Genomic DNA, 22,723 nt, shown 5'->3' with positions numbered 1-22,723 from the left:
AAACTTTAATTAAATTTTCCCCAGAATTGCTTTTTCTTCGGGAAACAGTCCCAGCTTCTCTAGTTTCTCTGCTTATTGGGATTAACATGGTAAATGTGTCGTGTGCACCTGAGTGAGAAAGAACCAGTACAAGTATGTGGGTTGAATAACTATTTTTTTGTATAAGATTCTGAGAGCGGGAATGGTCTTAGATTTATTTTATAGCAAGTGTTGAAGCTGCAGTATTTTTCAATTAGATTGTAAATGATTTTCTCTTGTTTCTTTTACCTTAAGTTCATCCCATTCTCAGCTGCAGAACTCGGGTTTCAGATGAGTCCATCCTTGTTTTCACTCCACCCCTCCCCTGTAGAACTGCTGTGCTGCTTACGTCAGCTAACGAAAGTGTTTAAAGAGCCCTGGAGGATGGTAAGAGGCAGTATCAGACTGCCGGATGGTCCAGTTACACTGAAGTCCGCAACGTTACCTGATAGGCTTTGATTTCAGTACCATTCGATACAAAGGAACTGAGCACATCTCTAAGCAGCACCGAGATCAAAACAGCGTGGGTAAGTGTAACAATGAACTCTTTTGTTGTGAAATGAAAGTGGTCAGGTCTGAGCTGTTCAGATCTTTATTTGAAAGGTGATGATACATTTTTTAAAACGTTTAAAAATTTCATTACAAATAACGGATGGGGATAACCCCTCACGAAACAGTCTTTTCAAATACTTAAAACCCTCTAAACCCCTAAATCCCTCCCTAATTTTTATAGTTGCACCGTAGAAAGCATTCTTCTAGGGTGCATCACAACCTGGTATGGAAGTTGTCCTGTCCAAGACCGGAAGAAGCTGCGACCACGGCGAAGCACATCACACAAACCAATCTTCCGTCCTTAGACTCACTTTACACCGCACGCTGTCGGAGCAGGTCTGCCAGGATAATCAAGGACACGACCCACCCAGCCAACACACTTTTCGCCCCTCTTCCCTCCGGGAGAAGGCTCAGGAGCTTGAAGACTCGTACGGCCAGATTTGGGAACAGCTTCTTTCCCACTGTGATAAGACTGCTGAACGGATCCTGATCCGGATTTAGGCTGTACCCTCCAAATAACCGGACCCGACTCTAGGTTTTTTTTTTCACTACCTTACTTGAAAGTTGCCTCACAGGTAGATAGGGTAGTTAAGAAAACTTATGGGGTGTTAGCTTTCATAAGTCGAGGGATAGAGTTTAAGAGTCGCGATGTAATGATGCAGCTCTATAAAACTCTGGTTAGGCCACACGGTGTCCCGTTCTGGTCGCCTCACTATAGGAAGGATGTGGAAGCATTGGAAAGGGTACAGAGGAGATTTACCAGGATGCTGCCTGGTTTAGAGAGTATGCATTATGATCAGAGATTAAAGGAGCTAGGGCTTTACTCTTTGGCGAGAAGGAGGATGAGAGGAGACATGACAGAGGTGTACAAGATAATAAGAGGAATAGATAGTGGATAGCCAGCGCCTCTTCCCCAAGGCACCACTGCTCAATACAAAAGGACATGGCTTTAAGGTAAGGGGTGGGAAGTTCAAGGGGATATTAGAGGAAGGTTTCTTACTCAGAGAGTGGTTGGTGCGTGGAATGCACTGCCTGAGTCAGTGGTGGAAGCAGATACACTAGTGAAGTTTAAGAGACTACTAGACAGGTATATGAGGAATTTGAGGTGGGGGGTTATATGGGAGGCAGGGTTTGAGGGTTGGCACAACATTGTGGGCCGAAGGGCCTGTAATGTGCTGTAGTATTCTATGTCTATTTTCTTTGCTGCCCAACTTTCTGTGTTTCTAAGAGACAAAATTGAACATGTTCACTAGTGTTTTTGCAGCATCATTACCCAAGGAATGGTTAAACTGTTAACCTATTATGTGCTCTTAACTTCTGGCTTCTCTAGTACCTTTTAAAATAGTTTCTAACAATTAAACCCTACAAAAATCCTTTAAATGGCATCAACCCACCAGTTAAATAATTCTTGAAGCTTCCCTATAGAAAGAATGATAAACCAAGTATAACATAATTTACAACTTTGCATTTCTAGTCTCAAAAGCCTTGAAAATTCAGGAATAACTTAAGGTAATAAGAATCTTGTAATTCTCAAGTCAAGCCACCTGTATTGTCATTTTGACCATAACTGCTGGTACACTACACAGTAAAAATGAGACAACGTTTTTCAGGACCATGGTGTTACATGAATAATACAAAAACTACACTGAACTACATAAAACAACACAAAACTACACTAGACTACAGATCTACCCAGGACTGCATAAAGTGCACAAAACAGTGCTGGCATTACAATAAATAATAAACAAGACAATATGCACAGTAGAGGGCAGTAGGTTGCTGTCAGTCCAGGCTCTGGGTATGGAGGAGTCTGATGGCTTGGGGATACCAAAACAAAATCTTACTGGAATCCTTAAAGAGGGTTTTAGAAGCAAAGATGTACATCCTGTCTAGTTGCAGTGTTGTCAGATAACGGTTCCAGATCTGGTATCAAAGGCTTACTCATCAGGGTGTTTGTGCCACCTGATCTGTGCTTTCTTGTTCTCAAAAAAATGCATTGATATGACGCCTTTAGTAATAGCCAGAAGCTACTACTAGACAAAGAATTGTCCATGAGTTACTAAGGGAGATATTAGAACAAGTGAACAAAAGCTTGACCAACCTCAAAAAAAAAGTTAGCAGCAGAGGAGTGGAAAGATCTGGGAAGAAGTTCCAGAGATTAAGATCTGAGTAACTTAAGATACAACTGTCAGCAACAAAACCATAGAAAGGGAAGGTGCATAATAGACTCACAGGATGGAAATCAAGAGGAACACATGCAAAATAACTCAGCAGGTCAGGCAGCATCTATGGAAATAAATGATGTTTTGGGCAGCGACCTTTCATCTGGACTGGGTTACATAACTATAGGGGTGGAGGGATGCAAATATCTTGCAAGGAATACAATGGTTGGGAGGAATCCAAAAGAACAAATTATATCTATGGTTCATATTTAATGAAAGTCCCACTGTTCTTTCTACTTATTGGAGATTTTTAATATAACAATATTGCAGTTGAGTAGTATCTTTCAATGATCTCTAGTACCCATTGTTTGGTATAATATTTGCTTACACTGTCTTTTATTGGCAGAATATTAAAATTATGTTTTTGTTCATTTCACATTTCTTACTGTAATCCCTGATAGGTTTAAACATGCCAAACTATAAATTAACCTACTTCAAACTGAGAGGGAGAGCAGAAACAGCTCGATACATTTTTGCATACAGTGGAATAAATTATGAAGATGAAACAATTGAAAGATCTGTTTGGGACCATTTAAAATCAAGTAAGTAGTATGGATTACAAATTAGATTTGTCACATCTGAAACTGTTGGTGAAGGACTGGCATACATGTAATGTTTTGCATGATATTCTAAATTATTTCACAGTCAATTGGAATTGGATTTGGTTTATGGTAGTCCAATGTACCAGGGTAAATTTTTCCTTCATACCATTCACACCTATTTATATACTTAGCGACATAGAGCAGAGTAGGCCCTTCTGCCCTTTGAACCATGCTGCCCCAGCAACTCCTGACAAACCTGATTAGCTCTAACCTAATTACGGGACAATTTATAATGACAATTAACCTACTCAGTACTTCTTTGGACTGTGGGAGGAAACCAGAGAAAACCCATTCATTCCACTGGGAGGACATACAGACAATCGTCACAGAACGGCACCAGAATTGAACTCCAAACTCCAGAATGCCCTGAACTGTAACAGTGTCGTGCTAATCGCTGCACTACCTTGGCATTTGTTAGAGTGGAGCTTTGAGGTAGTACTTAAATAGCTGAATATAGAATAAAATGTTGCAGCTACAGAGAAAGTGCAGTGCAAGTAGACAATCAGGTGCAAGGCCATAATGCCGAGAGTCCATGGCATCATAGTATACTGAAGTACATCCTGAGGTTTAGTCACTTACGAAGTTGGAAATTGAGCAGTCAGTTTATACACAGATCATTGAAAAGCAAAAGAATATAAATACTAGAAATCTGAAATAAAAACAATAAAAAATGCTGTATATTCTCAGCAGATCAGGCAGCATCAATGAAGAGAGAAACATAGTTAGTCTATTAATCAATGACCCTTCATCAGAACTGGAAAAGTGGGAAAACAATTGTGTTTTAAGTTCCAGAGATGGGGTGGGAGAACACCTGGCATAAAGTGGGGACCAAGGTTGTCCAGGTGACATAATTACTTGTAGTGCTATCTAAGATGGCACCTTATCAAATGCCTTCTGGAAATCCAACTGTACACCATCTACCAGTTCTGCTTTATCCTCTGTGCTCATTAAATCCTCAAAGAACTCCAGTAATTTTGTCAACCTGGACCCACCCTTCATGAATGCATGCTCTATCTACCTAATGGAACCACTCCTATCCAGGTGTTTAGTTTCTCTTCCTTAATGATGTTACACTGATGTTGTTGCCTAGCTGGGTAATGAAACGTCTGCAAGCTAACAAGCCAGCTCAGCCAGCCACTCAACAACAATAGCTTCAAGCATTAAGCTAATTGGCCTATAGTTAGCCATTTTGCTTGCATTTTTTAAAACAGTGGTGTGAAATTTGCTGTCTTCCAATCTGTTGGGACTTCCCGGAGCCCAGAGTATTTTGGTAAATAATTGCAAACTCATCTAGTACAACTTCCGCCATTTCTTTCAGTATCCTGGGATGCATCCCATCAGGACCAGGGAACTTTTCTATCTTTAGGCCCATTAGTTTGCTTATCACTGCCTCTTTAGTGACAATGATTCCAACATGGTCCTCACCTCCCATCACATCCATAACATCTCTCTTTAGCATGTCATGCATGTCCTCCACAGTAAAGACCGACGCAAATTAGTCATGGCCATTTCCATGTTACCCAATATTACTTCCACCTTCCAAGGGATCTACTTTCACTTAAGCCATCCTTTTCCACTTTACATAATTACCAAAATATTTACTATCTGTTTTCATATTTTGTACTAGTTTGTTTTCACAATCTATCTTCCTTTTCCTTAGTGGTTCTTTGTTTTTTTTTAAGTTTACTGAATCTTCCAGTTTCTGTTACTTTTGACAATTTTGGATGCATGACCTTTTAGTTTGATGTCTTCTTTTATCTTCTTAGTTATCCAAGACTGGCTGTCTCCATCCTTACTAACCTCGCTTTTAATTGGAATATCTATATGTTGAGCACTGTGAAAAATCTTCTTGACTGTCTTCCATTGTTGTTAAACAGTCCCATCATATAGTCTGTGTTCCCAGTCTATGCTAGCCAGCTCCTCCCTCATCCCATTGTAGTTTAAAGTAAAATTATTATCAAAGCACATGTATGTCTCTATATACTACCCTGAGGTTCATTTCCTTGCAGGGATTCACAGTAGAAAACGGAAATACAATAGAATGAATGAAAACTACACAGAAAAAAAGACTGATAAACAACCAATGTGCAAAAGACTGACTGTGCAAGTACAAAAAAAACAGAAGTCTCCCTTGCTTAACGCACTGGATTTAGATCAAACTATTGCACCCTTCATTTGTATGAGAATTTTAGTCATACTGTGATCACTCTTTCCAAGAGGATTCCTAACAACAAGATCATTACTTTCATTGCACAGTATCAGATCAAATATAGCATCTCCCTTGTAGGTTCAGTAACATGCCATTCAAGAAAACTATCATGGATGCATTCGCTAATGTGATTTGCCCAATCAATGTGCATGTTCAAATCCCCCGTGAGAACTGAATCAGAAACAGAATCAGGTTTATTATCACTGATTAATGCCCTGAAATATGTTGTTTTGCGGCAACAGAACAGTGCAATATATAAAAATTGTTGTAAATTACAATAAGAATATATAAAAAAATTGAAAAAAGAGATTAAATAGTAATGTAGTGTTCATGGACTATTCATAAATCTGATGGTGGTGGAGAAGAAGTCGTTGCTAAAATGAGTGAGTGTGTATCTTCAGGCTTTTGTACCTCCAAAGACAATTGTACTGCTGCAAAGAGTACTATATTCTGTAATTCTTACCCTTGGCCATTAGGCTCTATAATGTGTCAACCTATAGCCGGGGAGGTCATGACTCCTCCTGTTAGACTGTTTAAGGTAGCTTATGTAGCCCCCCCGGCCACCCTCAAGGTCGCTTGGCTGGCTGTCGTCTAGGGAAACAGCCCTCGGCCCCGCCAAACTGGGTAATTAGTTTGTGTGGATGCTGTGTGATGTACCCCACCCCGCCAAATAACAGACAATACACCGGATACAATTAAATGATTTACAGTTTATAGATATTACTGGAACTATATCATTAATAGAGAATAAAATATAAAAGGAAAATAAAAGGCACCACACTTATCAAAGTTCAATCTCTCCGTGCACAAATAGTTGGAGCTCAGGACCCTTCTTCTTCACCCTGCGACCCCTTGGACCACCTCGACTGACCGCCTGGGATCAACAACAGTGGTCGACCAGACGCTCCACACGAGTCCGTCTCCATCTCCTCGCCGAATGCCCTCCTCAGGGGCCGACCCCATTAGCGGACATCACAGCACCTGGTCCATCCTCTGTCTCTCTCTCCCGCCTTCTGCCCCAAAACCCCGCGCATACAGTATCTTCAAATACACCAAAAACATAACTATCCCAATTGGTTCGTAATATATTCTTATCACACTCTAAACCAAAACAAGCTGATAGCGCAAAAACTTTCTTAGCGTTTAACATAACAAAGAAGCCTTCCCAAGTACAGTATAACATAACAAAGAAGCCATTTTAATTAGCCTATGCAGTAACATAAGAGACGAAACCCCCTTACACTCTGCCTCCACCAAATAAAGTCATGTCCTCATGCCCTCTAAATAACTTGCCAACCAGTCCTATAGACACATAACACACACATACACAGATACACACAGTGACAGTGCTCCCCAAACAGTGGACCTTACTCCCGTCCCATGGGCGCTACATAGGCCAACCAATCCGGGAGCTTCTTAACCCTCCGCGACCTCCGTACCCCTCACCTAAACCCAAAAGGCTCGGACACTACTGGAGATACCTCGGGCCTGCTTGCCAACCCCTCTCTCACTCAGGCCACCATTACAGCTCGGAGCCCCGTGGCCGGGGCCCCGCTTCTTTTCCTTCCTGGTCCTGCCGTAACTCAGACTGCCCACAGCTAGCCCTCCCCACTACACCTGACTCAGTGGGAGAAGGGCCAAAGGTCTCTTCCTCAATCACGGGGAAGTTAGGGAAGGGCAGCATGTACCACATGTGCAGCACGTCATCCTTCGAATCCGTATCCTTCCTCATTCCCTCAATCGGTAGCTGGTGTATAAGTTTCTCCAAACTGAAACATTTAGCCGGGGCTACCCCTTCAGCCTCCTGCAGTCGAGACGTCAGCTTCTTTGGGGACTCCTTCAACTCTCGCTACAGCCTCAGCAGTTCTGACTCAGGGTTCCTGGCAATCTCCATCTGGGACGCAGTTACCCCACCAGCTTCTTCCACCCTGACCTGAAAAGCAGCAGTTAAAGGATGTTCAGCCTCCAGTTTTTCCTTCCTGATGACGTCTTCCAGGTCAACTTTCAGTTTTTCAAACTTCATTTAAACTCGCAATAGTCTTCAGGTTCCTTTAAAGCTTCCGCCTCCCTCTTCCGAGATCTGTCCTCCATTTCTTCACCTCCTCGGGAGTGTAGTCAAACTCCCCTCCCTGGACTCTCGGTTTTCTGTTGGCCTTAGTCAGAACACTTCCTTGATCTTCCCCAACTTGCAAGTTTTCCAATCTTTTCTGAATCGACGTATTGAGTTTCTGCTGATCCCTTCGAAGGTGGGTATTTGTTTCTTCTCGCTGAATTAATTCATCAATACATGGCCGCAGTGTCGGCTTGGAATTCCGTTGCTCCTTCTCCACGTTGACGAGCGTGAATTCCAAGTCTGCAATGGTCGTCCCACAAGTGCGGCACTCAGTCTCCGGCCGGCATTTCTGAGCACTCAGTTCAGCGGTGCTAATCCTCTCTCTCCCCTGTGTCTCATTCAGATTGACGACCTGGGTTTCCATCACCAGGTCCACCACCGTCTGTTCCAACACCAGGAAGTTCAACTGGTATGTCGGGTCATTTTTCTCACATTACACCAGACTCCTCCGGCCAAAAATCCCTCCACATTTGACACTTCGCTTCTGTCGCCCGGGCTCAGCCACTCGCCTCGCTTCATAGTTCCCTCAGGCGAATCCAAGCTCTAGGCGGTCATCCATATACGGCAAAACTCCACACACCTTCACTTCCCCCATGGTCTTCCTCATGCCCCACGGGAAGGATGCAGGGGCTCCGGATATGCCCTTGGGCATCTTTTCAGATCGGAAGAATCCTAGGGAACTAGTAACGGCCGTCTTCTGCTCGACAGCCTCGACTGCTCGGATCCAGCACATTAAACGACGTCGCATAATCCACACACACGCTGCCTCCATCTTCCACGGCGCCAGGGTCCAGTTGCCGCGACCTCTCTCTTACTGAGGTGTCTTCAGCGGTCAACTCCCCTCCCTCATGGTAGTTCAGAGCCTCTACTAAGAGGGTCTCACCCTCAGCTAATTTCCTCAGGCCGTACCACCGCTGGGTCTTGCTTAAATTCGGTACCGGCTCAAGGCTCGACACGCTGGGTGCCCAGACAATGCCCCCATGAACTCCAGGGTCATTACCCAATCATCGTTTTCTGGATAACTACTGGCACTGGTACCCAAAATCTCTGGTGCCCTTGCGGTTGTTAAGGGTAAATGCTTCAGACACCGGTTGTAAAACGAACTGCACAACAACTTGAACTGCGCCCCGGGGTCGATGATGGCTTTAGCATCGCTTCCCTCTATCCATAACGACACCCTGGGGCGTGGTCCCTCTAAGTCTTCAGGAATAGGGTCTTTTCCTTGCGGAAGTTCATTGGTACATTGCTGGGAACGTGCTTCCCAAGAGACCCCAAGCCGTTCCCCCACTGGGCCTCCACGAAGTTTCCCGACACCTCTCTGATCAGCTGAAGAACTGAAGGAGGGGCTGACCCCCTGAAATGATCCCCTCTGGCCTTGCAAGCAATTTAACCGCCCTCCTAGCCAGAGAAGACGCACTCAAAACTCCCCCCCCCCTTCAAATAACTGACAGCTGTCACTACGGTGTAAGTGAACCTGACAGCTCTAACACCGTCACCAGCCCGCATAAAACTTTCAACCAATCCCTGTCGCTCTCCCTCAACCGAGCACTGCCACTTATCTAACAACTGAGAGATCCGCTCCGCCCACGTCTCACACGCCTCCGCCCCTCTTGGGGTGGACACTAGCCCAAGCGCCAGGCGGAGCCTGCTGGAGCTAGACTTATTTTTTATTTCTCTTCTAATATTTGTATAACTGCATACTTGTAATGATACTGTGACACTGTAATTTCCTTTGGGATCAATAAAGTATCTAGCCATCTGATGACAATAGTGAGAAGAGGGCACGTCCCAGATGGTGAGGGTCCTGAATGATGCATGTCACTTTCTTGAGGCATCACATTTTGAAGATGTCCTCAATGGTGGCGAGGCTAGTGTCCATGATGCAGCTAACTGAGCTTACAGCCCTCTGCAGGTTTTTCTGGTCTTGTGCATTGGCACTTCCATACCAGACAGTGATGCAACTGGTCAGAATACTCTCCATGGAACATCTGTAGAAATTTGCTAGTCTTTGGTGACATACCAAATCTCCTTGAGCTCCTAACAAAACATAGCTGCTGGCATGGCCTCCTTGTAATTGCATCAGATCTTCTGAAATGTTGACCTCTAGGAACTTAAAGCTTTTCACCCTTTCTTTCATCATGTGAAGTACAGGTACAATGAAAAAATTAGTTGCAACAGCAACATAAACATGCAGAGTCAGACAGAATGTAAGTTATATGTTAGTTATACAAGACAGTGAAGAGAAAAAAGATATGCAGAACAAAACATTGGTGCAAAAGAAATTCAATTAAAGACAAGTCCATGCTTGTGTTCCATTGCTGAGGTAGAGTAAGGGTAATGTAGGTCAGTTCAAGGACTTTATATTATAAAGATAAAGACTAGCTTTATTTGTCACATGTATATAGGGACATCGAAATATACAGTGAACTGCATCACTTGCATCAATGACCAACGCGTTCCAAGGACACCCACAGGTGTCGCCATGCTTTGGGTGCCAATGTAGCATGCCCACAACTTACTAGCCCTAAGCCATAGCTCTTTGGCATGTGGGAGGAAACCCACATGGTCACAGGGAGAATGTACAGACTCCTTGCAGACAGCATCAGGATTTGAACCCTGATCTTTCAATCTCTGCTAATCTAAAAGTTATGTTAAACACCACGCTACCATGTTCTTGAGAAACAGCTTTTTCTGAATCTGGTGGTGTGGGATTTCATGCTTCTGTACTTAAAGTAAATGGGAGAATTAGTTTAAAGTTAAAGCAGAAAGATTTACAAAAGGACCTGAGAGAGTGTTTTTTGGTTTTTACGGTGGGTGTGGGTATGGAATGAGCTGCCAGAGGAGGTAGTAGAGGTGGGTACAATTATACCGTTTAAAAGATATTTGTTCGGGCATGTGGATGGGAAAAGTTTAGGGAGATATGAGCCAAATGCAGCCACATGGAGTAGCTCAAATAGGCAACTTGATCAGCACAGGTGAGTTGTGTGAAAGGGGCTATTGCCATGCTCTGTGACTTTATGTGCTGATGAATGGGATTAGTGTAATTAATTAGTTGGAAGACCCATGGTGGATCTGGGTACTAGGATAGTAGGACTCTACCTATAGCTTTGAGTATAAACCACTTGTATAATCATGGTGAACAGTTTGCTTCTGTCCTGTATATTACACGCAGGTTTGAACCCAGAACTGAAAGTCATGAAATCCACATTTGAATTTGATGAAAAGTTAATTAAATACATAAGGGAGAAAGGAATAGGAGGACATGCTGACTATGCAACTTGAGAAGAGGCTTGTGTAGAGCATAAACACCATTGTGGGCCAATGGCAGACTGACAATCTGTGCTTTGATTCCTGAGAGGAATACGTTTATAGCCTGGACGCCAGACAATAGTAGTGGGTGTGGCTGAAAGACCTGAAATAGAGGAGAGCAATTGACCTGACAGCAAGGGTTACTAGTTTATTTTTTCCCCTCTTATTTCCAGTATTTGATATAGAGAGAGGAATCCTTTTCAGTAATACAATGTGGTGAATAGAAAACCTGCAAACACCAACTGTACTTTTAACCATAAATGCTGCCTGGCCTGCTGAGTTCCTCCAGCATTTTGTGTTTAGTAGCTTTGTATTGTACAGAGCCTCAATAGATGCCGACACAACTGTTTATTTGTTTAATACAAAAGCAAACTCTTGTAGAAATATGGATATCTGGATCAGAATGCCCAGAAACACCGTGGCCAGATAGTACAGAGAAAAAAGAGCTAATGTGTTTTTTTTAGCATTGGAAATAGCCATTGTTTTATGAGTTTTTGTAGGTTGATGGTGAGTGCTGTATTGCACGGAGGGGAGGACAGTATGCTGATAATTGGTGAGAGCTGTGTTGCACGGAGGGGAAGATGGTAGGCTGATAATTGGTAAGCGTTGTACTGGATGGAGGGGGAGGACAGGCTGATGAGGAGCGTGATGTCTGTTTCCTGAGCATTGAATGGACTTGCTGAATTTGGGTTGTGATGTCAGTCTCTCCCTCCCGAATTACCTCCCTCAACTTCTCCTTACACGCCGTCCACTGGTTTATGGGAGAGAACAAATTACCGGTGTAGTAGAAAATTGGAGGGAAATATTCATTCTAAAGACGGTCCAGTGTGGCGATTTTTGAAGAGGAGGTTTAAGATGGAAGAAGAGGATTCTAGGGCTAGGCCTACAGACAATTCTGATAAGGTAAATGATAAAGAATTACAATCTTCTGAGTCATTTCACTACACTAATGCAACAACGGACACACAAAAAAAAATCTGTCTTTACAATGAAAGCTACTTATCAATGGATTTTTCATGGACTGGTGATCCAAGTTGTCCTCTTCCATTGGGCCTAGTCTGTGGCAAACAACTTACAAATGCAGCAACGTTTCCAACAAAATTGCAAAGAAACGTAACTATCTGATAGATTGATAGATTGACAGAGCATAGATGTTCAGCAAAGCGGTCTCCCAGTCTGCGTCGGCTCACAGGTGAAGTGTTGCCTCACCTGGAAGGACTGTTTGGGGCCCTGAATGGTGGTAAGGGAGGAAGTGTAAGGGCATGTGTAGCACTTGTTCCGCTTACAAGGATAAGTGCCAGGAGGGAGATCAGTGGGGAGGGATGGGGGGGACGAATGGACAAGGGAGTTGTGTAGGGAGCGATCCCTGTGGAATGCAGAGGGGGGGGGGAGGGAAAGATGTGCTTAGTGGTGGGGTCCCGTTGGAGGTGGCGGAAGTTATGGAGAATAATATGTTGGACCCGGAGGCTGGTGGGGTGGTAGAACATCTACGCTCTGTCTGCCAGAGAAAGCAGGATCTCCCAGTGGCCACACATTTTAATTCCACATCCCATTCTGACATGTCTATCCACGGCCTCCTCTACTGTAAAGATGAAGCCACACTCAGGTTGGAGGAACAACACCTTATATTCCGTCTGGATAGCCTCCAACCTGATGGCATGAACATTGACTTCTCTAACTTCCGCTAAGGCCCCACCTCCCCCTCGTACCCCATCTGTTACTTATTTTAATGCACACATTCTTTCTCTCACTCTCCTTTTTCTCCCTCTGTCCCTCGGAATATACTTCTTGCCCATCCTCTGGGTCCCCCCCCCCCGCCTTGTCTTTCTTCCCGGACCTCCTGTCCCATGTTCCTCTCGTATCCCCTTTTGTCTATCACCTGTCCAGCTCTTGGCTCTATCCCTCCCCCTCCTGTCTTCTCTTATCATTTTGGATCTCCCCCTCCCCCTCCAACTTTCAAATCCCTTACTCACTCTTCCTTCAGTTAGTCCTGACGAAGGGTCTCGGCCTGAAACGTCGACTGCACCTCTTCCTACAGATGCTGCCTGGCCTGCTGCATTCACCAGCAACTTTGATGTGTGTTGCTTGAATTTCCAGCATCTGCAGAATTCCTGTTGTTTGTATTTAATTGGTCTGTATGGCTCCTGTTCTAGATCTGCTGTTTAAACAACTTCCGATTCTGAAAATTGATAATATTGAACTGAACCAGAGCACTGCTATTGCAAGGTACCTGGCTAGAGAAACAGGTAAGTTAATCATTATTGTTTCTTTCATATTGGGAGTTTAGTGTGATCTCATAACAATGATGCATTTATTCACATTACACATTTTTTTTTACCTAGGCTTAGCTGGGAAAAGCAGCATTGAACAAGCTCAAGTGGATGCCATTGTGGACACAATCAATGACTACATGAACCTATTTCCTTGGACCGAGAAGAATGAGGCTGTGAAAGTAAGACAGAGTTTTATGCTGATATTGTAGTATCAGTGACATTGATATCAAATTAGCAGGTAGCATTTTTACTCATATTTTGAAATGTTGGATTTTCAAATATATAGTGGGGTTGTAAGAATCTAGACTTGTTATATTTGCTTCCTTAAAAGCTGCTGATGTCACCCAAGAACTAGGAGTCTTACTGTTTATTATTGCTGCACCTACCTTTTTCAAGATCCTTGGAGACAGTCATTGAAAGAGAAGCTTTCGGTTTTAGACCCCATAACTTCCCCAGTACTTTCTCTTTTATGATGATCACCTTTTAGTCCCCTCTAGTCTTTTGACTCTCCCCCTTTTATGCTATGATGATAAACAGATGTATTTATTTAACATTTGTAGTTTCTTTATTCCCTATTATCAATTCATCTCTTTAATTCCTAGTTCAAAGTAGATTTAATATCAAAGTATCAATGTGCAAAAGACAAACTGAAAATAATAATCATAATAAAGAAATAATCCTGAGAACATGAGTTGTAGAGTTCTTGAAAGTGAGTCCACATGTTGAAGAACCAGTTCAGTGTTGATGAATGATGTTATCTATGCTGGTTCAGGAACCTGATGGTTGAAGGGTAATAACTTGGTGGTATGGGACCTAAGGCTGCGGTATCTCATTCCCAATGGCAGCAGCAAGGGTGTGGACTGGGTGGTCAGAGAGCAGTGGGGGTCCATGGTGATAGATGTTGGTTTCTTGAGGTAGTACTCTTTATAGATGTGCATGGTAGTGGGGGAGGTATTTCCTGGGAGGGACTGTACTCTATCTACTACTTTTCGCAGTAACCTAATTATCTTTATTGTTTCCTTTCTTTACGTAACCGCAGAATTTCTTATCCATTGAGATATACAGCACAGAAATGTGCCCATGTCCCTGTTTTGCCCCTCTACATTAATCCCTTTCCTTGCAATAGGACCCTATCCTTCTATGTCTTTACTGCTCAAGTGTCTAAAAGTTTCTTAATGCAATAATTGCATTTGATTCCAATACCCAAACTAAGATGGCCTTTCCCCTAGTAGGCTCAAGCACAAACTGCTCTAAAAAGCCATCTCATCGGCACTCAGAAAATTCCCCCTCCTGCAATCGGACACCAACCTGATTTTCACAATCCCCTTGCACATTGAATTCCCCCGTTACATTTGTGACGTCACCCTTCTTACCTGCCTTTTCCAGCTCTCTTTGCAATCTCAACCCAACATTGAGATTGTCTTAACATTCTTCTTTCCAGCAAAGGATGAATGAAGATATTGTCACCAATAAAATACCCATACTTCTGGAAGGCTTGACCAAACTCCTGGGGGACCGATCTTGGTTTGTTGGCGATTCAGTGAGTACAATTTAATGAGCTTTATCTTGATGACTAACTATAGCAAAATAAATAAGCACCACATGCAGCAGAATCCAGAGAGCTAGTTGACTTAGCATTCATTTTAGACTGACAGTCTGATACACTATATGTACTTAGAATTGATAATTGGTTTCTTACTGCACATGTACAGTGGAAGAACTTGTGTTTACATACATGCCATCCATACAGATCATTCCATTTGTTTTTATAAAGAGGTAGTACAAAAGGGAAATATACAGATTGTTGTGTTACAGTTAGAGAAAGTGCAGGCAACAAATAAAGTGTAAGGGTGGTGACAAAATAGATTGAGAAATTAAGAGTTCATCTTTATTGTGACAGAGGTTCATTCTGGAGTCTTATAATACCAGGATAGAAACTGCTCTTGAGACTTTGCGATATGTGTATTATAGTTAGCTAGTTTCCTTTGTAGAAGAACCTGCCGCTTAATTCCATCTGGCAAACGTAAAGTCAGCAAACACATTTGCTTACTCGTTTCCCCTCACCCAATCTAGTGGCTGCCGTTTCACCCAATGAGCAGAATTGCCACATAGAGCAGCCCAGATTCCACTTCCTAAACTACAGAACATAGAACAGTACAGGCCCTTCGGCCCACAATGTTGTGCCGACCCTTAAACCCTGCCTCCCATATAACCCCTCACCTTAAATTCCTCCATATACCTGTCTAGTATTCTCTTAAATTGCACTAGTGTATCTGCCTCCACCACTGACTCAGGCAGTGCATTCCACACACCAACCACTCTCTGAGTAAAAAACCTTCCTCTAATATCCCCCTTGAACTTCCCACCCCTTACCTTAAAGTCATACCTCAATGGTGCCCTGGGGAAGAGGCACTGACTATCCACTCTATCTATTTCTCTTAATATCTTGTATACCTCTATCATGTCTCCTCTCATCCTCCTCCTCTCCAAAGAGTAAAGCCCTAGCTCCCTTAATCTCTGATCATAATGCATACTCTCTAAACCAGGCAGCATCCTGGTAAATCTCCTTTGTATCCTTTCCAATGCTTCCACATCCTTCCTATAGTGAGGTGACCAGAACTGGACACAGTACTCCAAGTGTGGCCTAACCAGAGTTTTTATCTACCTGTGAGGCAACTTTCATGGATTTGTGGACATGTGTCCCCAGATCCCTCTGCTCCTCCACACTACCAAGTATCCTGCCATTTACTTTGTACTCTGCTTTGGAGTTTGTCCTTCCAAAGTGTACCACCTCACACTTCTCCGGGTTGAACTCCATCTGCCACTTCTCAGCCCACTTCTGCATCCTATCAACGTCTCTCTGCAATCTTCGACAATCCTGTACACTATCCACAACACCACCAACCTTCGTATCGTCTGCAATCCTGCCAACCCACCCTTCTACCCCCACATCCAGGTTGTTAATAAAAATCACGAAAAGTAGATGTCCCAGAACCGATCCTTGTGGGACACCACAAGGCACAACCCTCCAATCCGAATGTACTCCCTCCACCATGACCCTCTGCTTTCTGCAGGCAAGCCAATTCTGAATCCACCTGGCCAAACTTCCCTGGATCCCATGCCTTCTGAGTTTCTGAATAAGCCTACCATGTGGAACCTTGTCAAATGCCTTACTAAAATCCATGTAGATCACATCCACTGCACTACCCTCATCGATATGCCTGGTCATCTCCTCAAAGAACTCTATCAGGCTTGTTAGACACGATCTGCCCTTCACAAAGCCATGCTGACTGTCCCTGCCTGATCAGACTATGATTCTCTAAATGCCCATAGATCCTATCTCTCAGAAACTTTTCCAACAGCTTTCCCACCACAGACATAAGGCTCACTGGTCTATAACTACCCAGACTATCCCTACTACCTTTTTTGAACAAGGGGACAACATTCGCCTCCCTCCAATCCTCTGGTATCATTCCCGTGGACAACAAGGACATAAGGGTCCTATCCAGAGGCTCAGCAATCTCTTCCCTTGCCTCGTGGAGCAGCATGGAGAATATTCCATCAGGCCCCAGGGACTTATCTGTCCTAATGTATTTTTAACAACTCCAACACCTCCTCTCCCTTAGTATCTACATGCTCCAGAACATCAACCTCACTCATATTGTCCTCATCGTCATCAAGTTCCCTTTCATTGGTGAATACTGAAGAGAAGTATTCATTGAGGACCTCGCTCACTTCCACAGCCTCCAGGCACTTCTTCCCACCTTTATCTCTAATCGGTCCTATCTTCACCCCGTCATCCTTTTGTTCTTCACATAATTGAAGAATGCCTTGGGGTTTTCCTTTACTCTACTCGCCAAGGCCTTCTCATGCCTTCTTGCTCTCCTCAGCCCCTTCTTAAGCTCCTTTCTTGCTACCCTATATTCCTCAATAGACCCATCTGATCCTTGCTTCCTAAACCTCATATATGCTGCCTTCTTCCACCTGACTAGATTCTCCACCTCACTTGTCACCCATGGTTCCTTCACCCTACTGTTTTTTATCTTCCTCACCGGGACAAATTTATACCTATCCATCGACCACATGTCCATAGTACATTTCCCTGCAAAAACATCATCCCAATTCACACCCGCAAGTTCTAGCCTTATAGCCTCATAATTTGTCCTTCCCCAATTAAAAATTTTCCTGTCCTCTCTGATTCTATCCTTTTCCACGATAATGCTAAAGGCCAGGGAGCAGTGGTCACTGTCCCCCAGATGCTCACCCACAGAGATCTGTGACCTGACCCGGTTCATTACCTAACACTAGATCTAGTATGGCATTCCCCCTAGTCGGCCTGTCAACATACTGTGACAGGAATCCGTCCTGGACACACTTAACAAACTCTGCCCCGTCTAAACCATTGGAACTAATCAGGTGCCAATCAATATTAGGGAAGTTAAAGTCACCCATGATAACAACCCTGTTATTTCTGCACCTTTCCAAAATCTGCTCCTCAGTACCTCTGCTGCTACCAGGGGGCCTATAGAATGCTCCCAGTAGAGTAACCGCTCCCTTCCTCTTCCTGATTTCTACCCATACTGACTCAAAAGAGGATCCTGCTACATTACCCACCCTTTCTGTAGCTGTAATAGTATCGCTGACCAGTAATGCCACCCCTCCCCCCCCTTTCCATCCCTTTTAAAGCACTGAAAACCACTATATACATCTAAATCCCAGTCCAGATGAAGGGCCATGACCCGATACATTGACCGTCATTTACCTCTATAGATGCTGCCTGACTTGCTGAGCTTCTTTAGTAGCTCATATTTTTCGCTCCAATACCAGCCACTTTACTTTAACAATTATTAATGATTTTGTTTTTGACTTCAAATATAAAAAAAACTAACTTTAAAATCATTTTTGCTTCCAGGTTACCTGGGCAGATTTTCACTGGGCTGTCTGTTCGATCACTCTCATCAACCTAAATGCCAATCTGCTTAACTATCCCAGTTTGTTGGCTTTGAAAGAACGAATTGAAGCTCTCCCTCAAATTGCAAGCTGGATAGAACGGAGACCAAAGACTCCACTGTAAAGTTACAGCCTCAGTTCTCTGGAAAAGCTATTAGACTTAAAAGGATTTTACATTTCCAGACTAAAGTATGATTCACGCAGTATCTTCAAGTTGTAAATACTAGTCTTTATCTTGGAATAATTGCTATAAATTTCAGAGATTGAAGCTTTCAGTTTCTAATCTGTTAGGATGTTAAAGAGGCTCCAAAGACAAGGCTCATCCTAAATGGCTTAAGTTTGCAATATTAGGAAGCATTTCTTCATAAAAGGCAGTAGAAATCAATAACCTATTCTCACAAAAATAAATGGAGCTTTAGAGAGAATTCAGAACTGAGTGATAAATTGATATACAGTCGGATTAGGGATTGTGAGAAATGTAGTTAAGATACAGATTAAGCTCAGGGCTTGAATGGCATCCACCTACTCAGCACTTGGGATGAGATGGGGTAGTTGTCATTCTGGCCTGTTCTGAGACACCTGGTTATGTCTAAGCAACATTGTCTTCTTCTTGTCAGATTGAAATATTTAAATCAACAGTTCAGGCAATGAAATAATTAAAAATAATTTCAGATTTTAAAGATACTACCAAACTGGTTTAAGTAACACTGAGAAGGGTTGTGCCAGGTGACAAGATATTTATGAATTTGCAGAACAGCCATGCTGGGAAATAAGTTTCAGCAAGTGATATATTGCACTTCAGTTAGTTGAAAAGAATTGGCTTTGAAACAAACAAACCACTAAAAGTATTGGTGTAGACAGCTCAATTTTAGGAGTGGAACTGTGCAGATGTGTTAAACATTTATTTGCTATTGTTTAGATTACACTTGAATATTATATACAGTTTTGGTCGTCATTGTGCAAAGGAAAAGGGAAAAGATGACCAAGAATAGCAGCAAAAATGTAAGGTGAATGCTCCTGGAAAAGGGTAAACATGATGGTTACCATATTTCATCAAAAGAGAAGGTTTAGGGAAGAGGCCTTTATCACGATTAGATAATTTGATGGAACAAGGTAGTGAAGTATAAAACTAAAGGTCATTTATGAAAGTCCGGAAATTAAATAGGGAATTCAGAATAAATACCATGAGAAAAGCTGGAATATTCTTGAAGTTATCTTGTGAAATACACCTTCAACTTTAATAGATATGCACTGTAATATTCTATCAAGATTATAGTTGGCAATACAGCAATGGAGATGTTTAATAATCTAAGCAATTTAACATATGTAACTCAATTACTGTAAAGCAGCTTTACGTTTTTAGTTGTGGCTTTCTTAAACATGAATTACTGCACTTATCTGTACATATTATTAATCACTATGACAATCAAATTGCCTGTACTCTACCTGCAATATACATTTCAGCATGTGAATCAAATATATGTGATGCAAGTTAATCATATAGCACAGAAATCCTTTGGCTCACTGAGGTCGTGCCATGCACCCACCCACAATAACCCAACCTCCCCCCCGCCCATGTTTTCATCAACTTTTCCAGATTCTCCCATTCACCAACACACTGAGCAAATTAATGTAGCTGATTATTCTACCAAACCTCAGCTTTAGAATGGAGAAGGAAACTGGAGTACCCAGAGGAAACCTGTGTGGTCACAGGGAGAATGCAAATTCCACACAAGCAGCACGACAGCTCATAATTGAGTGTGGGTTATTGGAGCACAGGCAGCATCTCTATTTGCTGTGCCCCCCATTAAATGTCCCAGATTGGCAAAGGGGAGTTAAAAGTTCAGGACAGCATAAATTCAATACTGCATTCATAATGGTACAAAAGAACCATCTGTAAACAATATCTGAAGATAAATTCTGTGCGAGACTTGAAAAGTAATAATGAGAACAAGTTTTACTTGCTACAGTCTGCTCTGCACTGAGTAGCTTCTAGCAAACATGACTCTGAACTCTGGGCTCCACTGGGCAACAGCCATTAGTATTATTACTGTCACACCTACCAAAATATAGTGAAAAACTTTTGTTTGGCATGCCATCTAAACAGATCATTCCATACAAAAGTACAATTGAAATAACAAAAATGAAAACAGAATGCAAAAAACCAGTATTAAGTTAGAGAAAGTGCAGGATGGATAAACAAGTAATTTGCAAGGGCCAAGGCACATCACACCCTTGAACGTTCATATAAGCAGCTTTGCTTGAATATGATGGTACATGCTTTTCTATCTTTTACCTATTGGGAGAAGGGTGAAGAGGGAGGATCCTAGACCATGTTGGCTGCTTTTCCAAGGCACTGAGAAGTGGAGAATGATCACTGTGGGGACACTGCTGATGTGACATTTCAGATACTAATTGTGAGATTGGAAATTTTGCTCTATGTTCAAAAAGTATTTTAAATAAATTTTTAATTATAATAGCATAAAATTAATAGCCTTAGTAGTATTTATAATCCCAAGAAAATAATATCTTGAATCAACTTCATTAACTAGATCGTGGAAATTTCACATAGAGAATACATTTCAACTTTGGTAACAATTGAACCTAGGACCATTGTTAACATTTGTGGAAGTCATTGGCTTACAAGATAATTCAGGTATATTTTGTATTCCTTAACCTTTTGTGATAATTTGGCTAATAATATGCAGACTGAGCCAGAATTAGGATACAAAGCTGTTAGAAATTTCTTAGGTTCTACCTACAGGTCCTCCCAATTATGAACTCCCAACTTATACAAAAGAATGAGTGTTTGGGAAACTAGTAGGACGGCTGTTGTGGACTACAGATTTTTCTGCTGTGTGGAGCTTGGTCCACAACTAGTTTTCTGATCATCATAACCTGGGGATCACAAGTAATGACTTTTACCAGGAAATACAAATTTTCTAATATGCATCATGCTATTGCAAAAGTAAAGCAATACAAATGCAAATTGATTCATTATTGTACTTGTCTTCATATGTGCATTAAGACTGTTCTACTCGTCTTTATGTCCTGATACATTTTCTCCTCAACCCTCAGCTCTTGAGATTTGGAACATTTCCAATTGAGTAAAGTTCTGCATTACTAACATGCATGCAGTACAAAAGATCAATCCCACTTAATATTGTGAAACATGGACATTTAGATCCATTTATAATTCATACTAATTGTTTTGCAGATAAAATTGGCTGCCAAGTCTAATTGGACCTCATTAAGCTGAAATTGGTAGAATCAGGATACAGAGCTGACAGAAACTTCCTTGGTTCCACACATATTGTTCCCAGCTTGCAAACATCCAAATTATGGACAGCCCATTCATATCAAAGAGGATTCGGGAGACCTGCAGGATGGAACTGTTGGCTGCCACAGGGCTGCAGGCATTTTCAGCCATGGAAACTTGGTCCACAGCTATATCTTTCTGCCATTAGCTGCCAGCCTTTTCTGTCTAAGGCCAACATTAAAACCAGAAGTCCCATGTGTACTGTGTTTACTTGAAAACAGCAAAATCTTTATTTGCACTTATTTCTCCTTTCCACTTACTATGAGTATAAGAAATCAGATAAACAAATAGGAACTCATCAATGGTAATCAACACAATGCACATACAAAGAAACACTGAATATAAGAATTCTACTTATGACCAGCCGATGCCCAAAGAGTTTACTGTAGCTGAGGTAGGATGTCCACCGAAATATTAAAATAACCACAAATTGAGTGATTCTTTTTTCAATATGTTTTTAGGATGTAGAACTGGTGGGCTTAGAATATTTTCTTAGTAGGTTTACCATTTTAATAAGCACTGCAGTTCTCATCAGAGTTCAATGAAAGCCAACCTACAGAAATACATGGTCCAAACAGAATTCAGTATCAGAACAAAAATCACCTGCTCTGAGGAAGTTATTAAGTTACAGGCACATGGATAAAACAAGTACATAAAGAAATGAAATGTAATGCTGTAGTATCTATGCTTGCATTAGATGCGAACTTCCAATTACATTATGTTATTGAAAGTCTGTGTCTTAACTGTAGAACTACAGCAATACAGTAACAATACACATCTTTACTTTGCATCTGCTGTGTTTGGATGCAGCGAAAATCTGGATTGGTATCTCACAAAAATCGTTGTTCCTTTTCCTCATTTAAAAGCTACTCTGCTACATCACATTGGAACATACAGGATTTTGGTACTTGTTTCTTCAAATGGAGGAGAGTTTTGAAGCTCTCCGGTTTCTGTTCAACACAGAATCCAACATACTTATCGCAACAGTGCTTATGAAGCACAGGAAAGAAAAATTCATTGCTACAATCCTAATGAAGTCTTCAACAGAGTTGCTATGTTCACTGGAATGCTCCCCTCACCTGCTTAAAAAAAGTAAATATATATTAAAACAAATTTGGAATCACTGAGCTCCAAAACACATTCATTTAGAGGCAAC

General features: G+C 42.1%; 2 protein-coding genes across 4 annotated transcripts in view; one reads left to right on the top strand and one right to left on the bottom strand.

The window, feature by feature from the left end:
- The first annotated feature begins 403 nt into the window (after positions 1-403).
- LOC140196739 (hematopoietic prostaglandin D synthase-like) lies at positions 404-21,755 on the top strand. Of its 2 annotated transcripts, XR_011885802.1 has the most exons (7): positions 404-545; positions 3,194-3,334; positions 13,179-13,271; positions 13,368-13,477; positions 14,740-14,838; positions 18,211-18,437; positions 21,466-21,755. XR_011885802.1 is itself a non-coding variant. In XM_072256453.1 (6 exons), exons 2-6 carry the CDS (start codon positions 3,202-3,204, stop codon positions 18,370-18,372), a joined length of 597 nt encoding a protein of 198 aa, XP_072112554.1. In that variant the 5' UTR covers positions 404-545; positions 3,194-3,201; the 3' UTR covers positions 18,373-21,755. The 2 variants fall into 2 exon arrangements, 1 of the variants encoding a protein (XP_072112554.1); XM_072256453.1 differs by having other exon boundaries at positions 18,211-21,755.
- Positions 19,477-22,723, bottom strand: part of LOC140196737 (SWI/SNF-related matrix-associated actin-dependent regulator of chromatin subfamily A containing DEAD/H box 1-like) — an 82,741-nt gene continuing 79,494 nt past the window's right edge. The window contains exon 23 of one of the 2 annotated variants that reach the window (XM_072256436.1): positions 19,477-22,649. In XM_072256436.1, coding sequence (XP_072112537.1) covers positions 22,588-22,649 — 62 coding nt within the window. In that variant the 3' untranslated portion in view covers positions 19,477-22,587. The remainder of the gene's footprint in view (positions 22,650-22,723) is intronic. The other variant, XM_072256438.1, reaches the window with a different exon arrangement.

This window comes from Mobula birostris, chromosome 4, assembly GCF_030028105.1.
Source record: "Mobula birostris isolate sMobBir1 chromosome 4, sMobBir1.hap1, whole genome shotgun sequence".
NCBI lineage: Eukaryota > Metazoa > Chordata > Chondrichthyes > Myliobatiformes > Myliobatidae > Mobula > Mobula birostris.
This window is presented reverse-complemented; position numbering and strand designations above follow the sequence as displayed.